Source organism: Diachasmimorpha longicaudata, chromosome 12, assembly GCF_034640455.1.
Source record: "Diachasmimorpha longicaudata isolate KC_UGA_2023 chromosome 12, iyDiaLong2, whole genome shotgun sequence".
In the NCBI taxonomy this organism is placed as follows: Eukaryota; Metazoa; Arthropoda; class Insecta; order Hymenoptera; family Braconidae; genus Diachasmimorpha; species Diachasmimorpha longicaudata.
The window spans coordinates 6,215,959-6,240,309 of NC_087236.1; the positions used below are offsets into that span (position 1 = coordinate 6,215,959).

The window sequence follows — 24,351 nt, forward strand, 5'->3', positions numbered from 1 at the left end:
AAAAAAAATTATTGAAAAAAAAATATATTAATCTGATATATATTTTGAAAAGTTATTCATCGATTTCTTTATTCATCCAAATGGCAGTCTGTGATTTTGTGAATTTTCAAAGTGGAATTATTAAAAATGCATAATTTTATGAAATGAAAATAAATCTCTCCGTATTTTTTTCCACACCCAGTCTTGAAAAGCTTCAGGTTCAAGAAAAAATCCAACGAATCCAACACAAGGAGTTGATTATACTCTTTACAGTAATTTTATTTATCATTCGCATTTACTTATGTTACAAAACATACTTGTTTTTCTGACACACTGAAAATATGATCCTATATACATTGAATGTATGTTTCTTTGTGCCAAAAATTTTGTTTAACCTTGTGTTTTTACAGGATAATGATTAATCAATCTCTCATAGGCTTTCTCATTATTTTTCACCATACGTGTCAACTATATTGGGATTATGGCAGTACATTTACAATAAAGTCTATATCGCCACATTAAATTTAATCATCTATATCGTTAAACAGGTTATTTCAAGTATGTACGTAAAAATCTGTATATTTTAATAATATGTGCATTCCACTCTATCATTTTTTTAGATTCACAACGTAAATTCTTTCAGCTTCATTTTACTTTCATCAATTGCAACTCATATTTAATTATTCAGATGAGAAAGATCCACGAGAAGAGTGCTGAGATCCCAGAAAAAAAATTAAAAAGGGAAAAAGAACTTGCGAAATATCTTAATCGTCTTATCATTCAATTACTCATGAATTTTACTATAATTATTCTAGACATTTACAGTGATCTGTTTTGTATGACTGCGATATGTTGAAAACATAATAAATCAAAGAATGAGAGGGGACATCTGTTGTCTCCCCTCCAATCATAATATTCCCCTCGACAAAGCGACAAATTCGCTAATGATACACCGAAAAGCCGATGAATTCCCCCGAAATCATCAAAAAAAAACAGTGAATAACATTTACTCGTATTGTCTAAAGATGCCACACGTCTCACATTTAAATTTCTCATTTACCATCTACCCTACGTATTCAGTCTAAATAATATTATTAAATCGTATTGAAAACCTAAGCCAGTGGATGCTACCAACATCGCAAGTGAGGTTTAATATTTACACTCATTAGAGACCCCATTTTATCACTTAACCAAGCACAACAGCCGTCGATTATTGTTGCTAAATAAATTCATAGAGACATTACCTCTCTAATTTAATATTCCTGGCAGTAAATTCCCTGAACATAAAGAAATCCCAATTTCGCCTAAACCTACTCATCTCTACATATTCGCCTGCACATCTCCTCCCAAAAAAAATCCTCTAAATCAATCGAACTAAAAAAAATCAACTGAACATCGTCTGACGACCCCTGTCTGTCGTCACCCCCCGGTAAAAATTCCTCCCCCTTAATCATGAAATACATATCAAGATGTGCTATTCCTGTGCTTCTTATTCTTCATCTTTCCACTCTCAAACTCGTCCTCACTCCTCCTCCTCTTCTCCTTCAGCTGCTTCTCCATTGCCAGCATGGTAATCATCTTCTTGTGGGAGTCCCCGACAATCCAGCCATGCTGCTCCTGCCTGTCGTCCTCCTCCTCGACGACAGGCCCCACGGGCACAACATCCTCATCGTCATCAGTAGAGCTCGACCAATAATACAGCTGATTAGCAGCAGCCCTCTTCCTCCTCCCAATAGCCACCCCCACAGCCTCATCGACCTTATTCCACGACTTCGTAGTCCTCAATTCCTCATCATCACTATCACGTTTGCCACTAGTGGACCTCCGTTCCTTGGAGCTCCTCCTGGCCTCACCATTCGATTTATTCCTCCTGCTCCCCGGCTTCGTCGATCTCCTGGATTTCTTACAATTTTTGCTACCATCAGGCGTCACCTCCTCCTTATCACCCTTATCATTCCTGACACTGGACGTGTCCTTCGTGTGTTCCTCCTTCCTCCTATTCCCATTACTCTTCCTCTCGAATTTATTACACTTATTCTCGGTATCACTGGTACCATTTTTTTTCCCTCTGTTCTCGTCTTTTCTCCCCTCATGCCCCAAACTCTTCGTCCTCTCCTTCTTCCCCTTGTCCTCCGGGGCCTGATTGCAGCCCTCGGTGTCCTCAGAACTCCTGGCTCCCTCCTCACCTCCCCTCTTCATCTTCACCTCCCTCAAGATCTCCTCCTCAATGGCCTTCTGCTCCTTGGCGATCATCAGCTCGTGCTTCTTCTCCATGTACCTCTCCTTCCGTTTCTCCTTCGATTCTCTCTTCTGTCTCTTCGATTTTTCATCAGCCCTCTCGTTCCCACGTCTCTCACCATCTCGGTAGTAAAACTCCTCGTCAGAACTGCTTATCTCAGCCAAAAGTCCCTGTTTACCAATAGCACATTTTCTCTGACGTCTCGTAGACTGAAATTCAACCAACTGATCCTTCCCCCTATCACCCTCATCAGCTGCCAATTCCTCTTGCTCTCGTATTCTCTCCCGCTCTTTCTCCTGGAGTTTCTTCAGCTTCTCCTCTTTCTTTTTCTTCGACTCCTGGACTTTTCGGCTCAAGAAGACGTGGAGGGGAAGGTTCTCAGAGGCTTTCTCCTTCGGTTTCTCGTTGGAAGACAATTTTTCTGGTAAATCCTCTGTCGGCACATCAACAGCAGTCTCGACTTTCTCAGCATTTTCCCTCCCATCATCCAAGTCTGTCTTTTCCTCGATCTTCTGGGCACTGTCCAGAAGAACCAGGGCCTCGTCCAGAGGTATCAGCTCGCTGTCCTCAAACTTCTTGTTCTCCACCTCTTCAACGTTCTCCTCAAGAACCTTCGGGGCCTCTTCCTCACTGTCTGAACTTGCCACAGAGCTGCCCTCCCTGTACAAATCATCGAGCTCAAATCCTCGCTCTGATCTATTCTCATCATCAGAATTATTCTCTCCATCCGAATCTTTCTCGTCAATCACCAGAGGTGAATCAGATTCAATTTTCTCACTGTCATCAACGTCTCCACTTCCAGCCTTGACTCCATCCATCCACTCACTGATCTCCAAGGTCTTGGCATCGTCAGCCTCAGCTGTCTTCTCCTCAAGCTCTTCTTGCTCACTCTCTGACGACGTCGACGACATTTCAGCGAATAAATTCTGCTTTCCCTTGGAGCACGTCCTCTGGCTCTTCGTGATACCCACCCCAACACTATCAGCCTTGACAGCTGTCACAAATTCGTCTGAGCTATCATCCTCGTACCAGGCATTTCGCGATCTCTTCTTGGAACCCTTGCTCTTTCTCTTTTTCGTCGTCTTCCCCGAGCACTCGGTTGATCTCCTGCTTCGGTGGTGTTTACGCTCCACGAAATTATCCATTGGACCTATCTTCTCCCTCTGATTCCTCTCCTCCTGGGTGAAGGACTTCAACGCTCCCTTGGTCTTCGGCAAGAACAAATCGCTGTCCTGGAATTTACGATCGATCATTTTGTCCAGGCGTTTATCAGCAGACTCCGTGGTCTTTCCATTGTCCAGGGTCTTTGCTATTGTCTTGGACATCAGATCATTAACGTTGATGTCACTGGAGTTCTTCATGTTGTTCACAATGGAATCGGTGGGCCTCTCAGACTGGGATCTGTACGAGGATTTTACTGAAAATTTCGCCTCACCACTGTCTTCCTCGTCAAAGTCGTAGACGTCCTTCACTTGCTTCTGGTGCTTTGTCCCGATAATCTCGGACTTTTTGTCGTTGTGACGTTTCTTACGCTCGGCGAGACCAATTCCGAACTGGCTCTTCCGGATGAGGGGGGAATTGGTCTGGTGCTTTGATTTCTTTGATCGCTGGCGTGGTGGGACTGGGGGCCTCTTACGATCGTTGAGTTCCTTCTTTCGTTCAAAGAGCTCCCTGATGGGGTTGCGGGGCTTCTTCGGGGGATCCTTGTGAGGGCTGTGGGCCGACGGGACTCTCACAGGCTTCTCCAGGGGTGTCGGCGTCGATGGAGTCGTCGAGGTCGGTACCTGGGCGCAGGCCAGCTCTGCCAGAACGTTCATTGGTGTTGATCCACTGGAAAATAATGGGACATATAGCGAATGGAATTTTGATCGAAAAAAAAAATATTTCGCAACATAATTTTGTTTCCGTTTGGATAAATATGTAGAGACTCACTTGTGATCATGTTTTCCATTGCGATGAAGTATATTCGAGAGTGCCTCATCCAGAAAGCCATCCATACTCGGATTCATCTTATTTTTGATAGGCAAGGACTCGAGGGGAATGTGCTTTGACGAGTAGTTCATACTGAAGTTGTCCTCCTGGAGTTTAACTTTCTCAGTAGATGCTTTGTCAGGCTGAGGGTCGTAGTACTGTCTATAGTTTCTGGATGTGACTTTCTGCCCGAAGGAGGTGGCAATCATGTTCTCACTCTCCCTCATTCTCTGTTGAATCTTATCCCGTAGTTTGTTGTTGTGTTCGAAGGCAACATCGAGACTGTCTTCATAACTGATGTTATCAGGACGAATGAAATCAGTTTGTGGAGTCCTGGGTGGGCTTACTCTCTCCCGGTGATCGTTTCGACGCTTGTGAGAGTCACCCCGGCGATTGCTGTTGTACATCTCCTCCCCGAGTAACTATAAAGATCGAAGGGGTGGATTGAGAAGGAAAATTGCAGAGTAATTAATGTTTCATGCAAGATTTGTTTTTTTTTATTCGGAATGACGTCGACTTCTACAGAATATCGGGAAAAAGTTGCAGATTGACTTCAGAACTATCCGATAAAATCTTCTATTCACTGGTATTCGAAAAATGCATAAATTGTGACCACCTAACATGTTATACATCGTCTATTGACTCAACTATTTATGGAATCCCTCTGATAGCTTTTGAAAATCCAATCATTATGATAACATAATCTCTCAACGACCACAACAATCACTACTCGTTTACCATGTCCCTCGAGCTATTAATCAATCTGTCGACATCATCCAGAACATAAATAAAATTAACAGAAAATCACGAATGCAGATGTACCAAAGTTGATGTGAATTAATACGTGTTAATTAAACGGTTTAAATTGACTACCTTTTGCATGCATACTGAGAGATATTATCTGTACAAAGCTGGGTCATTGCTCCTGCAAACAATTTTTCTTCCGTAACGTACACAGTGAGATAATTATCTACCATTAGTAAGGAAAATTTGATTAATTTACTCGTTAATTTGCGTTAATCAGACCCCATTGTTATTGCAATAAATCATGCGTCACTTTTACTTGTCGAAAGTAAAGGCAATTGATATTACTGTGATGATTTTGAATTGTTGGAGGATGTGAGAGCTGCGAGGAACATCTTTCATACATTTTTCTATTTCTGTATTTTATTTTCCAAATGTTCACAAAAAAACTTATCATCTCCTGACCCAACGGGTCCTCAGCTATTTAGTAAACTGTCCTTTGTCCGAAGAATAAACCAAACATGCTAGAACAATGAGTTTCTTCAAATGAGAAACTTTGTTCTGAAAAGTAGAAACTTTTCCCCTTTTTGAAACACTCGCCTAAAGTTTCCAGTTTAAAACATAAACGTTTAGAAGTTCTTCTTATTTTGGAGATATTTTTCGCTTTAAATAAACAGGTTTATTACGGTCATTTAACAAAAATTCCATCAGCCACTCAATAAACAAATAAATAGGAAACATTCCAGAATGTTAAATCAAAACGAATTTCCCAAAATCAGTAATTTCCTTCTGAAAACTAAAACCTAAAAACTTTTTCCCTCTGTCCTCGCAGCTCTCACATTACCTCAACCCATACCGAGAAGACAAGTTTTTCAAGAACTATGTTTTCACTGGCTTGAATAATTCATGACTTGAAAATTACCCACCGTAGGTTATCTCGCACTAAGAAATTTTATAATATTTTCATTAAAAAATTACATAATTAATGCTAAAACTCCACGAGATGAATCACAAAAATTGTAAGTAACATGGAACCATAATCAGTCAGTTTTTACTCCTCGCCAGACGCCCTTTTCAAAAATCATTGTTTCTCCGGGTGCAATATCAACTAAAAGCTAGAAACCCCCTCGAAAAAATCATCACAAACCTGATTAACCGACTCCAGAAGGCTCCCCAGACTGTTTTGGCTCTCAACATCCCTCCACCTATCCGGCACTTGTCGAGGGCCCTGAGACGACTGCTGAGTGTTCTCATCCCTGCTCTGATAGTCATCAGTTGGGTCCAGCTTGATCTTCTTAGCCCCCCGGAGTTCATTCTCAGTAGTTGCTTTCAATCTCGAGCAACACTCGACAAACAGTTCCTCATCAAAATTGAGAACTTTTCCCTGTCTTGGAATACCAGGTTTTTCCTTCATCTCGACGATCTCCTGAGGTACATCCAGAGCATTGTCCTCAATAGCATCAGTGGGTGCTATTGTAACGACCCCTGGACAGCTCTCTTGGCTCGAAAGAACCGGTGACCTTATCACAATCTTCTCACCTGAAAATTCCGTGGAATTTCCTCTCCTCGTCTCCACAAACCCATCATTGTTCAGGTGATTGCTGGTGGACATTGTTCCACTGTTCATGGAACTCTCTGGTGCATTACTCGCATAGAATGGTGACAAACGTCCACGCATCGACATATGTTCGTCCTCATCATCATCATCATTACCACCGTCCATGAAATCATCCCCCTCGTTGTAAGAATCTCTTGTTGTCACGGAAATGAGGTCAGGGGTTGAAGAACGCTCGCGTGGACAACTCGGCACTCGAGTGTGTATCGATTCCATCGAGTTTGTATCTTGCAGGGAGCCCTCCTCATTCATAATTTTACGTTTCAAAGTCGAGGGAAAAGTCGACACCGGTGACGAGACCTCCTTATTCCCCTCATCATGATAAACCCCTTCCGGAGATTTTTTTGATTTAAATTTGGCTTTTGGATCTTTGTTACCTGGACTCTCCCCAGGTAACTCACCAATTTTATTTTTCACTCCCAATTCTTTCTCTGGTGAGTCAAATGTCAGATGATAGGGAATGGATTCCTCCTCAAATGCTCGAGATATTCGCTCCTCAGCGCGTTTCTTACTCTGTCTACATCTGGAGTTAATTTCCAGGGAAAAGGATTCACTCTGTTTATTCGATTTACGAACTCTCTCAGTCTTGTCACTGCCCTTGTCCTTTATCTCTCTCACTGGCTTGTTTTTATCTGGTTTATCGTCGTGTGAGTCACTCTCTGACTTTGAATTCCAGTCGTCCAGGACCTCCATAACTTTATCCAGTTTTTCACCAGTGAATGCACGACCAAAAACACTCTTCACTATTTTATTTTTATCCTGAGATTTTACATTCTCAGTGTCACTGTCGTCCTCGCTGTGAGAGAGCACAAGTTCGGCTATTGATTTTTTCTTTGATCTCTTGTTACGATTTTTTGATTTTTTAGGGGATTTTTCGGGGGTGAATTTTGATTTCTTGGCAGAGTCAAAAATAGGGGTGTTAATTTTCATGTCCTCTACAGGTTTTGAATTGTTCAGGTCTATTTCACTCTGAGGTTTTTCTTCCTGAAGGCTTTTGATGTCTTCAAAGCTTGTGCTCGAGGTCTTCTGCTCACTCTCCAAGAAATTTTTTCCCTTCAACTTCTCCGTGATATTGGAGAAGTCTAGTGATATCTTGGAATTCTCCAAAGTTGGAGAAATTACCCCAGTCGAGGGGACAATCTCCTCAATGATTAACGCTGGTACCACAACCTTATCCTCACCTTGAGCCTCCTGATGCGTAAAACGCGGTGACTCAAGCTGCAAATGCTCATCAGCCAAATTAACTTTCTGTTTTGATTCAAAATTCTCAAGTGTCTCCGGGTCATTGACCTCTTTCTTCGTCGTCTCTGTCTTCACCCCTTCAGGGCTTATATGGTCAGTGAGAACGTAATCATCGTGCGTCATGTTCTGTGTTATTTTACAAATTTCCTCGTCCAACAGTTCCTCCTCGAGTTGAGAATTGAAGAGCTCGGGCTTCGCAGCCGTCTCGATGGTATCGATCGTTGAATTAGCCAGCGGTACTTCGGGCACCACGTCTTCCGCCCTCGTTTCCACCACATCGCACCCCGAAACTTTACCATTCGGATTTTCATCGTGAAGAAAACTATCCTCCAAACTCTTAACTTCCGAAGTTACTTTTTCAATGAGGGACAATGACTCCTGCTCGTTACAACACTTTGATACCTGTAAAATGTGTGATTGTGAAAGATTATGCTTTTTCAGGGAGCTTTTACGTGTAAAACTTGTAGCACACACGTCACAGAAAAATCTCGCTGCTTCTTTCGTAAATTTTTTCTTCTTCTCGACTATTAAAATTTCCCCGGATTTTGTGTGAACAACGGCAAAGTTACCTGAGACCCTCTTCTTCGGGCTCTGAGTCTCATCCTCAATAACTGGCTCAGTAGTAATTGGATCATTTTTCCCCGGAACTTGAGGATTTTGTTCAGTAATATCTTTATTTGTCTTCGAGACATCTTCAGTGAGTGCTTCCTCAGACTTCAACGACTTCACTTCCTTCACATCCGTGAGTACCTCAGCAACATTGGCCTCTCTAATTGTCTCCTCCAGTGGCCCTACGACGGCTTCACCCTCCGCTTCTTTATCCTCATTCACCACGCACGCGTTCTTCTCGTCCTCTTTGACTCTATCCACATCTGAAGGACTATCAATATCGTCCCCGAAGTCAAGCAGTTCCTCAATGAGAAATATATTCTCCTTGGCTTTTCTTCTCAATGTCTGTCTTCTTTGAACAGGTGCATCGTTCACTTTCTCAGCGACTTCGGTATATAAAACCTCAGCCTTCTCATGATTACTTCTCCTCTTTGATGACTTCTGCTCTCGATGAATCACCGGTGACAAATATCTCACTGTCCCCTCAATCGTAGCACTCGACGAATCATTGGTAACATCTGGAGTGATTTTTTCAAAGAAAGATTTCACCGAATTATTCATTCCACTCGAACTTTTATCCTCCAACTGATCACCTGTATTTACTCTAGACTTATCACCATCTTTGTCCTCCAGATTCACCTCTGTTTTACTTGTTAAACTCTCCCCAGATTTTATCTCATCGTCTGATAAATCGAGATGTTCATCGGCCAGTGATTTCTTCTTCGCAGCTCCACGACGTTTCGATTTTATTGGTTTCTCCGGAACAGTTTCCTGAACGATTTCCTTGTTTTTTAACTCCTCAAGTGCCACAGCAACTGTCTCAGAATTATTGAGAGCTGATTTTTCCACCTCCAATGGCTCATCGATTTTCAATAGTTTATTCAATAATACCAAATCCTCGGGTACTTTATCCACATCCAAAGGGCTCTCCAACGATAATTTATCCTCCTCTCTGACAACTTCACATTCTCCTGTTTCAACTCTCATATTCCTCGAATTATTAACTGACGTATTTGTCCTATTGCTGCGTCTACCTCTATTGTTCACCGGTATCGATTTATCCAGCTTCCTCACACCTCTCTGATTTCTCCGTGATTTTTTACTTCCAACAGTGGCGTAAGGATCAGATTCCACTGATGAATCTCCATTCGTTGTTTCACTCGATTTGTCCACCTCCGTATCACTGATTTTTCGTTTTCCTGTTCTCATTTCGTCAGTTGTGTCCGGGCATTTAATCGGTGTCGAGGTGCGTTTTGGTGGACTATTTATCAGTTTCATAATGTCAGTGAGATACAACTCATCCTCTATCTTGGCGTCCGGTACTTCCTCCTCATTCACAGTTTTTCTTTTGTTCTTTATTGGAAGAGTTCCATCCGAGGATCTTTTCTTTGATGTGCGTTCAATTTCTCGAGACTCGTCCTGATTAATCGATTGCAGTGCTGGGATATTGTTCACAGGGGGTGGAGCACTGGGTATATTCTCATCAACTTTACTGCTCTCTGCGATTTTATCAGAAATTGATATTTCCAGAATTTTTGTTTCGCTCTCTTTCGCTGATTCTACATTTTCAATTTTGCATTCATTTGATTGTGGAAGGGCTTCTGCTCTGGGTGGCGACTTGGGGGACTTCAATTCCCCATCGACTTCGTTTTCAACGGATTTGGGACCAACATCATCAAGAATTATACTCAATTCATCGACTGCATGATCCAACAACGATCCAACATCGTTATCAAGCAGCACATCCTTTTGTTTGGCTATTTTCGAGACAATTTTCTCCAGGAATGAGCCCTTTCCATTCTGCTTACGTCGTGAAAGATCCAGAATAATGTCATTCGAGAATTGTTCAACAGTATTTGTTCCAGCTGGTGCATTGTTACTGGAGTTATTTGTTTTAATCTGAGAATCACTAGACTGTACATCTCCCGATGGAGTACTTGCCTCCTGACACGGTTTTTCCCCCAGTCCCTCGATAGCCCCTGAATCACCGTCATTGTTCTCTTTATTAACTGAATCCACGGATAAATTGGCCTCACCACTGGTTGAATTAACATTAATACTGTTAGACGCACCACTAGCAACATTATTATCCCCCAATTCAACTCTACTCACTTCACTCTGAATGTTACCGTTGTGCGATTGTAAATTAATGCTTTCAATCGAGGTTTGAACTGTAAGGACAACACTCTGCTGCACCTCAATAGGTATATTGACACCTTCGGTTAAAATTCCAATGACATTATTAAGGGTGCGTTTGGATTGGCCGTCGCGCTTTCGTCCACGTACTTTTTTTGGCTTTGGTATTTTGGATTTTGTTATGTTTATTGGAGTCTCGGATGAATTTTCTTTACCACTGTCTATGTTTGAATTACTCGACTCCTGCTGGAGATGCTCGAAACTCAGGCTCACAAGGTCGTTAACCAGTTCTATTGGGGATGATTGCTTTTCGATTAGTTCGCACTCGAGTTCGATCTCGTTTTCTTTTTCCGGTGGATTCTCATCACTCTCCGGAGCTTCGTCGAGCTTTTCGGGAATTTCGTCAATTTTTTCAACGACTTCCTCAGGTTTTTCAAGAGTTTCTGACTCATGATGACGATCTGGGGAGGGTTGGGGGAGCTGAGGTGAGTCAGGGGCGACAATTGGCTCGTTTACGACCGCAGGGGTGGCATTATCTACTAATTTGGAGGTTTCGGTTTGGGGTGGAGGGAGGAGTGGCTCGGGGGGCGCTTTTGATTCACCTTCGTTGGAAACTACTTCGAGATTCGGGGGGTCATCGACATTTGGGGGAGATTTTTTCTCCAAATACCGGGGTGATTTTCGCGTTGCGCTGACGTCTCGCTTTTCATTCGCCGATTCCGTCTGAAGTTTCCTCTTACCTTTGATATTTCTTGGTTTGACTGTCTTTTGATTGGACTGCTTGGAGGTGTCTTTGATTTTTCCAATTGGAGTTTTGATCTCAACGCTGGGGGTGGTGAGGGCTTCGAAGGAGGATACTGTGGATTTTAGGACATCTTCCAGAGAGCTCCTGCGACCTCGTCTTATTCGTGTAGTGTCGCCCTTCTTCACAAGTGAGTTTGATCTACTCGTTTTGTTAGGAGGTCTCGTCGATGATTTAACTCTCTTATTTGGAGGATCACTTTCAGGTGCATTTTCACTCTCATTATCAGGCTTTTGAACCTCCTGAGATTTTTTGTTTTTTCTTCGAGGAATTTTGACGTCTTCAGCAGCCTCCTGATGCTTCTCTTCAAGGTCTTGCTTTGCTTTGTCGATATTATTCGCCAATGCCCGGCCCTTCCCACGTTTTTTTATACCGACCATCCCCTTAGTTCGACTCTGCATTCTCCCTGTCACTTTGGAAGCCGGCACCAGAAGTGGTAACTCATTAGGAGATTTAGCAGATTCAACTTGATGTGATGTCAATTTATCAGCTGGCTCAAGCGTTGGCATTTTATCCACATCAGAAGACACCCGGGTAATTCTTCTAGCTAATCCAACATTGATTCTTTCCCGGAACTTGGACTTTGGCGCCAAGCGAGTTGAACAACTCCTTGTAATTTGTGTACTACTCGAATGACTAGAAGAACTTAACTGAGTATCTAATGAAGTTGGATCGTTTTTAACCGGATTACGAGCAAACTTTCCGTCGTTACTACGCAACTGAGACTTAGCTTTCATCGACGCCTGCGGATCAGCTGGTTTTCTTCGTCTTCTCACTGGTACATTAACTTCCTGATTCTTATTCTGGGTATTTGACCTAGTGATTTTTGGCTCAATCGTCGCTGCCTTGATAGACGAAGTTTTACGATTCTTCAGTGATTTCATGCTCGACTTTCCCTGCATCTTGATGTTCCTTCTTTTACTGACAACCGTCACATTCTTATAAATTCTCTCGTTACCATTCAACGATGAAACTCGTATATTATCGTTGAGTCTATTTCTCCTACTGTTAACATCGTAATTACTTATTACACTCTCAATAGCTGCACTGATGTTGTCCCCACGACAACGTTTACGTTGAAAAGACTTAGCATTTTTTATCAATTTATTTCGTAGCACCGCTTTGCGGGACAGACGAGAAGTCGAAGTGATTTCCATCCCTCGTTGCTTCGATCTCGTTTGAATCTATCCAAAAAAAAACATCAAAGAATTGTTTTGGGTTTAGGGAATTTTTTTTTTCTTTTTTCGGGAGTACGGTGTTACAGACAACGAAAATATGAAGTGAATATTGCCGAGTACACGTGTATGTGATGAAGGATGGCGGTGGGAAAAGCTGATCAATACTCTACTCACACATACACCGGTTTGTTTCATGATGTGTCGTCTTTTGCGCGACACTGATGCGTTGTTAACAGAATTTAATGCTGTTGGTAATGGGTGATGTTTTGATATGTTTAAGTAATAGGATTATCTTACCTTGCACAGATGACCCTGCGAACGCAAATTAAGCTCCTGCGTGACTTTTCTGGTTGAACGCTTCGCTGGTAAATTGGCGAGCATTTTCTCGATACTTTCCCCTTTAATAAAAAAAACAAAAAAAATACAGGATTTAATGAATGGAGTTGTTTTGGATATTGAGCGTTGGTGGGTTGGGCTACAATGAGATACTGGTGGATATTCATTGGATATTCATTCGTTTTTGTATTGGAAAATTTGTTCGTGGTGGAGGGAGTATTTTCCAAATAGTGTAGTCAAGTTATTGATGGGCTGTTATCATTGATCCATGAATAATTCAGTAGTGAAGTGGTAAAAGATGATAAGTCGAAAAATTACATGGGTTTATAACAGGTATCACCGGGTGTGGTGGACCTGAATTTCTGCATGACCTGGTCCAGAATATTTTGGTCTGACTGATCAATTTTTGTTATTAATTCCTCGGGAATTTATCAAATTTTTACTTTTATTTTCATTGTGACTGCATCACCCCAGAAGTTTTATACTGAGACATTGTCTAGGGGTGGATGAATACTTTATATAAATTATAGTCGAGTAATCAATGGGGTGAGTGTTGCAGTCAGCGAGTGAATAATCAATGTGTGAACTAGTGAAACAGTAAGATTCGATTTATAAAATTATAAATACAATTCAACTGTTTAAAGACTATAATTTTTTTTGCAAAACTGTGACAATTCTGATGGAAATTTATATCGAGCTGTTTTCGGAGGTATTCACGGACAAATCAACTTCCTGATTTTGGGAAACAATCTGTGGATTAGAGGGAAACTTCCCCTCACACGAAGCAAAGTTTCCCTGAGTTTCTAGAGGCGAAAAAAAAAATTCAATTCCTCAGTAATTGATACTGAAATCCAATACACCTTGTACCTCGATTAAGTCACATTTTCTCTTATTTCGAGGCACTGTTGGTCCTAGAATGAGAACCCTGATGTGCTTGAAATAAGTCTTGGGGTTCTTGAATTAAGAACCGTTGGGGGCATTCAAGTATTACGTCACGCGATTAAGAAGGGGAGGGATCCTTTCATTTGGGACGATTCATGATGGGGCGTGGAGGGGGAACTGTGTTGTAATGTCACACCACAATCAATGACGACAACTTGAAGTTCTTAGTTTAAAACTCCCCGAGTTCTATTAACTTAACGATAAATTTTCAACCAAACCAAGGCACACCCCACAAAAGTCGTTTATTTAAATCAAATTTTATTTGCATTAAATAAATTCTCCATCAGTACTACTTTTAGTCTATTGGCCATTATTACGGTTTTTTTTATTCATAATGGTTTTACTCAATTACCACACGTATACCACAAACTGCCGGTCAATGTATTCAGCTTTACGAGGTGCGCTGGAGAATGAAAATGTATCGTAAACTGTAAAAGGTGTCAAGCAATATGTCCGGATATAAAACATTATTATTATCCTCTATTAAGATCAAATGAATGGCTCGAGTGAAATGGAATTTATAAAATTCAAATAAATGTACAGGATAATTCATTGCATTTTTTTTTCCTCCAAAAAATGCTGGATTCATTTAAATAAATAAAAAAAACTTACGATCACTCGGCCGAATTCTGGGTCCACTAGGAGTCTTCTCCTTCGGGGTCTTATTAACCTGATTCTTCGAGTCCTGGGAATTCTGAATATTCCTCTTCATGCCCCTCTGCCTCTTCCTCCTACTTCCAAAGGGCCTCCACTTGCACTTTTTCTTTCCATTCCCAAACAGTCCAAGCAGCCAAGTCTGATCTCCCCCGCACTCCAGCATGTGCTTATGCAATTCAGAAAGGCTGCCACAGGTCTTCAAACACTTGGTACAAACTTTTTCACTCAATATCGCATCCTTAGCCTTCATAATCGCTACCCCTCTACCTGGTAACACAAGATGCTTATCGAGCTCCGTTTGATCACCACTGAATTCCAAATGTGAGCACCACACATTGGGATGACTGATAACCTTGTGCTCCTCGAGATCCTTCAGAGTTTGATGCTTTGACGAACAAGCACCACATATATAGACCCGGGGCCTAGACCACTCACCAGTTAATTCAGCGTAAACAATTTTTTCATCCTTGACGGAGCCCCCAGGGCTGTCATCCCATCGTTTCAGTCTTATAAAATTTGCAAATTCCTTGGTAAATTGTGTAGTTGATACATTATTTTCATCGGTAGCATTGAAATCCTTCTCGTCAATGAAATTTTTCACCTCCGATACACCACAATCGTCTGAATCTTTTATCACATCACTCGGTATTTCTGAATTAACATCGCACTTTATCGATTCCAATGTCAATAATTTGTCCTTCAACAGCTGTTGCTTCTTTCTGAGTGTCAGCTGAGTTGATATATCAAATTTACTAAGATCACCGATTCCAGTCCACGGCTCCTTTCCATCGTATTTCTTTGGAAAATTATATTTTTCAAACGATACTCTACGGGGATGACAACTACTAACTTTACCCGGTTTCTGTGCATATTCACTCGAATTTTCCGTATCACCAGTGGTATAATCTTTATTATCCACTGGCGTTGCAGCTGTCAACGAAATGTCAATAGAGCACTGCACCTGTGTTGGCTCATAAAAATTTGCCTGATAACATCCAGCAAGTGAATTAGCACTGGGATGAAGTTTACCGTCCAAATGATGAAGTAAATTTTCACGAATGTTGCATGACACGTGATTGTAGAAAGAACTGTCAAAATCCTGTCCAGACATATCTTTAACATCATCACGCGGTAAAATATTTAATTTCAATTGTGTAAACATTTTAATCTGCGTGCGAGTGTCACGTTTGACAGTCTCTTTAAATCCATCAGATGTATCGCATTCGTTTGAACACGAGTGTCCAATATTATTTCTCTCATTGGGATGTGTATCATTGGTATGTGCTACAAGTGCTTCTTTGCTTGGATATCTCGTCGTGCAGAGAATACAGCCATGATATTTGTCAGTGTGACAGACAATCATGTGGTGAAAAAGACCGTCCAAATTATCAGAACATTTTTCGGAGCAATACTGGCAATTTGTTTTTCTACTATTTCTATCACTTCGTCTACCACCACCTATCTGATGTACTCTCTCTGTGTGCCGTTGACGAAGGGATATAGATAGAAATTTACGATCACAGTACAGGCACAAATGTCGCACAGTGGACTTTGATGAATGGGATGTGCTATCGTTGATATTAAGGACTGGGGCGACTTTGTCAAGGGGAAGACTGCATTGGAGACTAGTGTTGGATGGAGTTGGCTGTTCATCCATTGTTTGACTTATTTCATTTAAAATGTCTGTCAGTAATTCACAACATATTGTGGGAATTTTTTCAGCTGTATTATCAGGTGAATGATCGAGAGAACATTCTGATGATGATTGAATTTCTGGGTTTGAATCAATCGTCTCAGTAGCCACTTGAATCGATGTCATTTCAACGTCAATTGGTACAACTGATGATGATGATGTCATATGCTTTCTCTCATCCTCTATTTTCACTTCATCTTTTTCCGTATTTTCACTCTCACCTGATTGGCCGAGTGATAGACTGGGTATCGCCGGCTCCACAGCACTCGCCTCCGTCGACAAACAATTGATTTGTTTAACATCGTCATCGATGATTCTTGATTCATTGGTAGAATTATTGTAACCATTATCATCGGTTTTTATACTTTCATCGGTTCTCTCTGTCTCCGCGTCCTTGATGACGCCATTTAGCACCGTCATTACGTATTTTTCAAGCGTCTCGAGGTTTCTCTCGACGCTATTTCTATCGTTTGGGGGTACTTTGCGGTAGAGACTGTTTATGACGTTTGACAGACGACTGCGTTTGTCCTGGGTTGTTTGGACTGAACGATAATAGGTTGATGGTGGCTCTTGCTTGTCTGGGTGATGAGGTTTTGGGTAATTAGAGGGGGATTGGGTGATCACAGGCTCATCGACACTGCTCGTTGATGTGATCATTTTTGTAACTGCCGTTGGTGATGAAAAACAAGGTGATATGTTTGCCTCCGTGCACGACACACTTCCACCAAGAGTATCCGCCGGTGCCACCTCTGAAATTAAAAAGTTTTACATTTTTCAAAAGGTGAAAATTGACATTGAGAAAATTAACTGGAGGGCAGTCAAGTGTTACTGAATTTTACGCTTCAGAGAGTAGTTGGATTAAAAAAAGAAAATTATATTCTGTTATAATCTAGATTCAGAGATGCACTAGAATTTTTTATGTTCAAAAATTTACATTCAAAGCTTAAAAAATACTCCAAGTTTAGACTTTCGATAGGATTTTTTTTTCCAAGTAATAATTTTAGTTTTATATACTTTAATCCTTCACTCAATCTGCTGTTTATGGAGATAATATCAATAGGATTATCTCGATTTGGACATTGAGAAGAAAAGTTCTCTAGAAATTCATTTGTCGTATCACATTTTATCTGATGAAAAGAAAAACAAGTAGGAAATTGCTCTTATCTTCACATGGCATAGTTATTATGTTTTCGATTATCTTTTCTATTCCATCACATCGAAGGGACGACCCTCCGTTGTTTTACGGCAAACATATCTCATCCTAACAACAGGACACTCAGGACCTACATTTCCTATTGACATTTCAGTGTTTATATTTTCCTTCAAAGATCGTTTGGGTATTGAAATTTACTTTTTATCGTTTTTCTTGTGCTCGACTATTATTAATGGATTATTAGACTGATATTTTTTAAATAATCCCGACTACCGAAGGGCCTTTGTAGCACTGGCGACTGCATCGGGCTATTGTTAAATCATTTTAAATAAATATATCAATTCGTTCGTGTGTTCTAATTGATATCTGACACCAGTAACCTCATTATCTCAAACTCGGTCACTGGATATTACCCATTATCTCTTTAAAATCCTTCTCGTGGAAAAGAATACACGAGTCGCATTATTTTTATTCCCCCCTTTTTTTTTTTTATCATTCCTTCGTTAATTCTCATCTTCCTCGAGCGTGCCCTGCTTTTCCGGAAGTCCAGTCACCGAGCACCAGCGAGTGGAAGGGGCTGAGCGAGAATCGATAAGCGTCCACTGCCCTACGATATGCCACCTCATCGTTTCCCTCCGAATCCCTCTATTTTCTGACGATAATTGTACAATTAAATAGAGCACATCGGATTCCGTCGGGAAAATCGATTGGCTAATGAACAATTTTTTAAATCAATTTAACATACCTCGGAAATTTATCGATATTGAGATTTAGCGAAAATCTTTGATAACACATTGAATTATCAACGAATGCTCGTTTTCTTCCCTATATCAGTCAACGTGTCGGTTACCGCCCCTATGTTGCGAATCGATCGTTACGAGGGTAGAACGCTATGCGCGACGCCCGACACTCACCCACCTTTACTGGGAGTCAACCGGCACTGCGCCGGCACTCGCCGTTTTAATTCTTCATCAGTTGCAGGCACTCGTGTGATTCATTATCAGGGAAATTAATCACCAAGTCGAGGTGATTTCTTTATTTTCGGTTATGGGGAGGCCACACTTTTGGAACGCGAAGAGAATTTTTTTAAAATAACGTGGCTCGAAAATTTTTTCCACAGAATTTTTATAGATTTTGAACAAATCTAAAGGTCCAGTTTCAATCATAAAAACAAATAAAACCTCCGGTAAAATTCCCAAAGTCGATGAAGCTCGGTTGTGAAAAAATTCACGAGCTTTACCATTTATAAACAAATATAAAAAAAAAAATTGAATAAACATTTGCAAAAAGTCATAGTAGTGAAAAAACCATTGTGCGTTTCATGTTCAGTAAAGCCCAATAAATAACTGCTCTCTCGTTATAAAAGATTGTGCAGATTTTTGTATTGTTTCTATTTTTAATTTCATATTTCTCCAGCAATTTTATGTATTGGCGAACCCACTGGAAATATCCGAAACATTTTTTATTTTATTTGTAAAGTAACTCTGTCTATATGGTTATATATGTATATAAGATCCTCACGATGCTACCGCAGTATTTTTTTTTACTGGAATGTTTCGACCGTATAAACTCATAAAATAGTTTTGAATCCAGGGTGATGGGGTTTGAGGAGCGTTCGCATGGGGTTGTCATGAACTTACGCAGGTGCTTCCTTTCAATTCAAGGGCTTTATCACTTGTTCATAAAAGTTTCAAATTTAATTGAGCTTTAATTCTGTTTACCTGGACTATTTTACGAAAATTCAATTGACGAGTCGAGTTAATTTGCCAAGATGACTTTTAATTGGATTTGGATTGAATTGTTCACGAAATTCACGATTCAGCTGATTTCAACGAATGTGAAAACTGCCGTAGCAAATTTAATTATGAATAAATTTTTTTTTGCGGTAATTTAATTTAATTGCAGAAACATGAAACCATTTGTGAGTATTTTCGTTAAATTTTCATGACCCAGAAACCGCAGGTTTTTTTTTTTTTTCACTCAGTTTGAGAATCCCTCGCTTATCGTGAATAATCCGGAAGATTAGATAAAGAAAGAGAATTTCGAAATTCAGTGGAGTGTGACTGAAAAAATCCTCCAGAAAAAAAAAATACTTCTCGATTTTTTCAGAAAATAAATTTTAAATTGAAGGGGTTAAATCGAATCATGTTGCGATGCATAAAAATCACGGTTGACCTAACCGAATAACTCCATTATTACATTATTTCAACGTAGTTTATAGCATGTAAACTTGGAACTGACCATCGCCCGAAGGCCTTCACTCATCAATTTACATGTTACAGAAGCTAGACTGTAATTCCCACTACGAAAATATTGAATACAAATTGATGAGTAATCGACTAACACAAATATACAATTAGAAATATTTAACATCTCCCTAATATCGATTGACGAGGCTAAAACGACCAGATTGTGAATTAAAAGTCTGGCCGATACCGAGAACTATAAAAATAACTGGTCACAGGACAAGAGGGTTCATTCATCATAACAGAACAGCGGAAAAAAATATGAATTAGAAAAAATTGCGATGATCAACCGATTCCGCGAATATTTTCATTAACGTAAAAGTGGAAAAATTTTTTTTTGACCAGTACCGGAGTGATTTTTGATTCTCCAGTCCGTTTCAGTCCCAGAATTGAAGGATTTGCCGCGTTATTCAACCCCCAACATACATCCTCATTACTCAAACACAGATCAACCCCCATATATTAAATTTCTCCCCCAGAATAAAACACACTCGGGCCAGGCTGCGAGAAAAAAAAAATAGTAGAATAAACGAGGAGAAGAATGAGAGAATTGATGCCTGCGGCACAGTATCGTAAGTTTTTTTTTTATCCTAAGGCTGCCTCAATGGCTTCCCGGTGTGTACACGCAAAAAAACCTTCGCCAACTTATTATGAATAACGATATGCGAGCGAGAGAATATTCTAACGAGATTACGGGTAATTTAACTTAACACCGTAATACCGGTACATCCTACCCTCCCCCCCAGCATTCGTCACATCTCTGAGTCTCCATTATTTCATTGTATTAAAATAAATGTTTAAAAAAATATTCCCCCAGAATTTGACAAGAAATCATCCGGAAGAATGAGTGCACAATCTAGATAATCATAAAGTTAAATTGTACTTCAAGAATTTTCATTTGTAATCAAACAAAGAACGAGAAAGAAAAATTACACAACTGAATAATAATATAAAGTTGGAAGGAAATTTATCGAGACATTAAATATAAATTAAATAAACATTGAGTTCCAGTGCCGAAAATATAATTTTTTTATTAAAAAAAAATTTCCCTGTAAAATTACTTGACTTGTTCGATAATTTATATCCTTTTGTTGTCCATGTAACCCACCTTGATAACATGAAAATCCTTTAATCATTTTCCCCTGAAACCATTTGCACATGCAACATAAACATCGAGCTGGACAAAATTTTAATGTTTAATCCCATGAATTTGTCGCATGAGAAAGTAAAATAATAGGGTTCCAAATGCTCCAGGAGCATGCACTGGTGTGCGTATGTGACGTGTATCGACCAAACCGCCCATGAGATACGTAGATGGTGGAGGGGTCTGTCAGAGGGGGGGAAAAAGGGAGGAAGTACAGCCCCCACAGGGAAAGAGAGAGAATGAGTAACGAGTAAGCCCAGTGTCGCATGGTAACACGAAAATTAGCAACATAAATGTGAAAATAACTGGTCTAATAGGGATATCAGCGATGAATGGAAAATAAAATCCTATTTGCCGTTAATTACTCGACTGAACATTGCATTAGATATGGACAGCATTAGTTATGAGACTAATTGAGATAAAAATTATCAAATTACGGATTTTGTATTATTTTGGAGATTATTCTTAAAACTCCAGGGGATTCTAAACAATTTTGATTGATTTTAGTTGATGGAGAATTGATTAAATTTTTTTAATTGTTATAGAATCGTTGGAACCTCCCACATTTCCTGAAACTTTTCGCAATTCTCTTTGATTAATTTTTAAAATACTCCATGAATTTTTAGGATAAAATTCACTGGAAAATTTACCACTGGATATTGACACCAGACGAAGATAAATATTCAGGAAAAATTAATCTGTCACTTAGTTTTATAAAAAATTTTCGATGATTTTTACTAATTAATTTCTTCCCTGAGAAACAACTACCACATGACTTGATTAATCTCAGTTTTTCATGTTCATGTCGTTTGTTCTGAGGCTCGAGTCATTATATTCTGTTGTATATGTGGATTTTTGTTTGGGGTCGAGGGGAGAACTAAACTCACCTCTCCTGGGCACAGGCGGAGCCCTCTTTGGGGTGTCATCCGCCAACGGCGTTCTTCCCCTCATGATGTCCTAGGTCTGTGCATTTATGCGATGCTCATCGCTTTTCTCTCTGACGAAAAGAGCAGAAATTCCCCAGTTTAATAATGGTTAAATTCATTCGTGCAGAGAAACTATTTATTATGAAATTATTCGATGTGGAGTGGGGTGAATAATTTGGCAGTGAAGGGATTAAACCAAGATGAATCAGCATATGGGGTATGAATGTTCGGTGGGTGCGTTTTAACCGGATTTTTTTTTTCTTGATAAAGCAGATGCTTGAAAATAATCAAAGATTAAATCTCATTGACAAAGAATTTGATTCTATCACTGCAACTCCACAAGAAAATTATTATCAAAACAAACCTCAAGATCTAAACATATTTTTCAAAAACTTCCCCACAACAAAAACTAGACTTTCTCTGGCAGCGAAAAAAAAAAAAAATTCATAAACATAAAATCATTATTTATTTACAATCAATCGATTTTTATCTAGTTAATGAGCCTTCCTGGTGCATCATCACCTCAACTATCCTTTCACCACCAAATTCCATAAATTCTGTATTATGTCTACGTCAATGCAGTGTGTAGTAAGTCCATAAACAATGTCAACAAGCCATTCTCCAATGAAACTTAAACATTATCATCTGGTGGATGGAAAGGGACAGCGCAGTGGACACAAGGGGAGGTCAGGGGGAGGTGGAGGGGTGTAAAAGATAACTATAACTATAATTACAAGAGTGAGAGGGTATGTGGGATGGGGGCATTAAAAAAAAATGTGAGGCGAGTGCAACGGGGAACGCATTGGCGTTGGCCCAAAGCAGGCCAGGCTCATGGCTCCTCCAGGTATACAAGACCAAAGGTATGCCAGAGACTCTCGCCCAGTTTGAGATTCAGTTACACTTCCTACCTCCAAAATAATCCCACTACCACTTTATTCATCAAACTGGTCTACTACTGAAAATAGTCAACCGACAGACCCAGGAGATGACAGAGTTTTTTTTCCTTTTTTTCCCTCACAAAATCATGAGTCCAGGTTTAAATGTCCTTGGACGACTGTAGACGTCATCGAGGACCTGACGGGCGTGAAATTATTGCGAATTAAGGAGTTTTTAGTCAATAGCTATGATGACTGTAGAAGAGTAATGAGGAGACTAGACGAGGAGAAAGTTTTCAAGAGAAAAGAATTTTTTTTTTTTTAATTTTGTTGTCTCATTTTTCAGAGGATAAAATCGAGGGCGAATTAATCCTCAAGTTTTGCGATAGTGTTGCGCATGTTTGCGGTAGAGAATTATTGAAAAAGAAATTCTAGTGGAGAATGCAGTCAGTCTAGTGTGCGGAGGGAAAAGTCGGGGAAAAGTCCTGATGCTGGGATGCAGAAATGAGACGGAAATTACCGAATTCCCGGATTTTAATCGATAGAATTTAAATTCTGGATCAGCAGGGAAACTTTATGGTCAATTATTGGAAGAGAATTGCGTAAAAATTGAATAAAATACTTCGTCAATTAATTAAGCATAAATTAATGACGAGGGAGGGGCCTGGTAGTGCATACGCGTGACAAAAAATGATGCAATTTCATTATTTGACTAACGAGCGAATGAAAAATAATTCTCACCTACCCACACATCCAACAAAATGTCTGAACATCATTAAAAAATTAATCTCCCGTCATTAAGGGGCAAAATGGTTGGATTTATCCCCCCTGAATTTGACCTATTGGGATGCTTCCACTCGGAAGCAAAGGTATTAATGATAATGAATGAATTCACGCCTCCGGGTATACGAAAAAAAGTGTAAAGGTGAGTTTGGAGAATCTCTGGGTATTGCCGTTACTCAATCCTCAACACTATAAAGTCTGTAAGTTGAGAAACACTGGATGAAACACCCGCGGCTGAGGGGGATACAGCCAGGAGTACGCAGCAGGAGTATCCAAGTGCACGACTACCAGAGAGAATGAGAAAGACAACTGTGCTGGTCAATGGTGGCATCGTCATTACCATGTTACAGTCCTCACTCTTTCCCCATTTTTTTTTCCCCTCCTCCAGTCTACGTTTATTTTTTCTCCCGGGTTTTACGAGGGTTTATTTGTTTCTGGGATAGAAACATTGTTGAAAATTGATACGTCGAATGAGAGAGAAGGTACTGACACGTCAAGGTGAATTAATGCTGGGAGATTAATCCCTGATTGTAGCTGATGGGTTGAGAATATCTTCGGTTATGACGAACTGAAGAGGAATAAATTTAAATTATTTTTTTAAAGATTAGAATTTAATAAATTCTGATCGGACTATCGGTGGTCTAGTGGCACTGATAATACTCCAGGAGCCGATGATAAATGTCTGGAAATCTACTGACCAGAGAAAATTCTTAAAAAAATACCCAACTTAATAAATATCCCTGACTTCACTTAATGAAAATGTTATATCAAAGTGTTATCAACTTCTCTCGATGGATGAGAACCACTGATACGACAGAGGCAGAACTGAATTATTGAGCTCATCTGAATTTCAAAATCCTGGAGCTTCGGAAATTTCGAAGAAAGTTGGGGAGGTGGGGTGGGGAGGAATGGGAGGGGGGAATGGGCTCAGTTGTGTTGGGAGCTCCAACAATTGGAGAATTATTTAAATGTCGGGTGAGAATAATTGGACCTGGGTATTGTGACACTCTCTGACATTATTCCCGTGAAATATTTCGGGGGTTGTTTCACATATTTCCCTCATCCATTCACTCAATTTTTT

At 40.1% G+C, this 24,351-nt stretch overlaps 1 protein-coding gene across 2 annotated transcripts in view; it reads right to left on the minus strand.

Moving 5' to 3' along the window:
- Nucleotides 1-233: 233 nt before the first annotated feature.
- The window catches only part of LOC135167786 (microtubule-associated protein futsch-like), a 29,041-nt gene continuing 4,923 nt past the window's right edge, over nucleotides 234-24,351 (minus strand). The window contains exons 2-7 of one of the 2 annotated variants that reach the window (XM_064131313.1): nucleotides 21,574-21,683; nucleotides 14,406-16,892; nucleotides 12,813-12,913; nucleotides 6,081-12,521; nucleotides 4,151-4,611; nucleotides 234-4,048 (exon numbers count right to left, since the gene is read on the minus strand). In XM_064131313.1, the coding sequence (XP_063987383.1) occupies nucleotides 1,444-4,048; nucleotides 4,151-4,611; nucleotides 6,081-12,521; nucleotides 12,813-12,913; nucleotides 14,406-16,892; nucleotides 21,574-21,637 (12,159 nt within the window). In that variant the 5' untranslated portion in view covers nucleotides 21,638-21,683 and the 3' untranslated portion in view covers nucleotides 234-1,443. The remainder of the gene's footprint in view (nucleotides 4,049-4,150; nucleotides 4,612-6,080; nucleotides 12,522-12,812; nucleotides 12,914-14,405; nucleotides 16,893-21,573; nucleotides 21,684-24,351) is intronic. The other variant, XM_064131315.1, reaches the window with a different exon arrangement.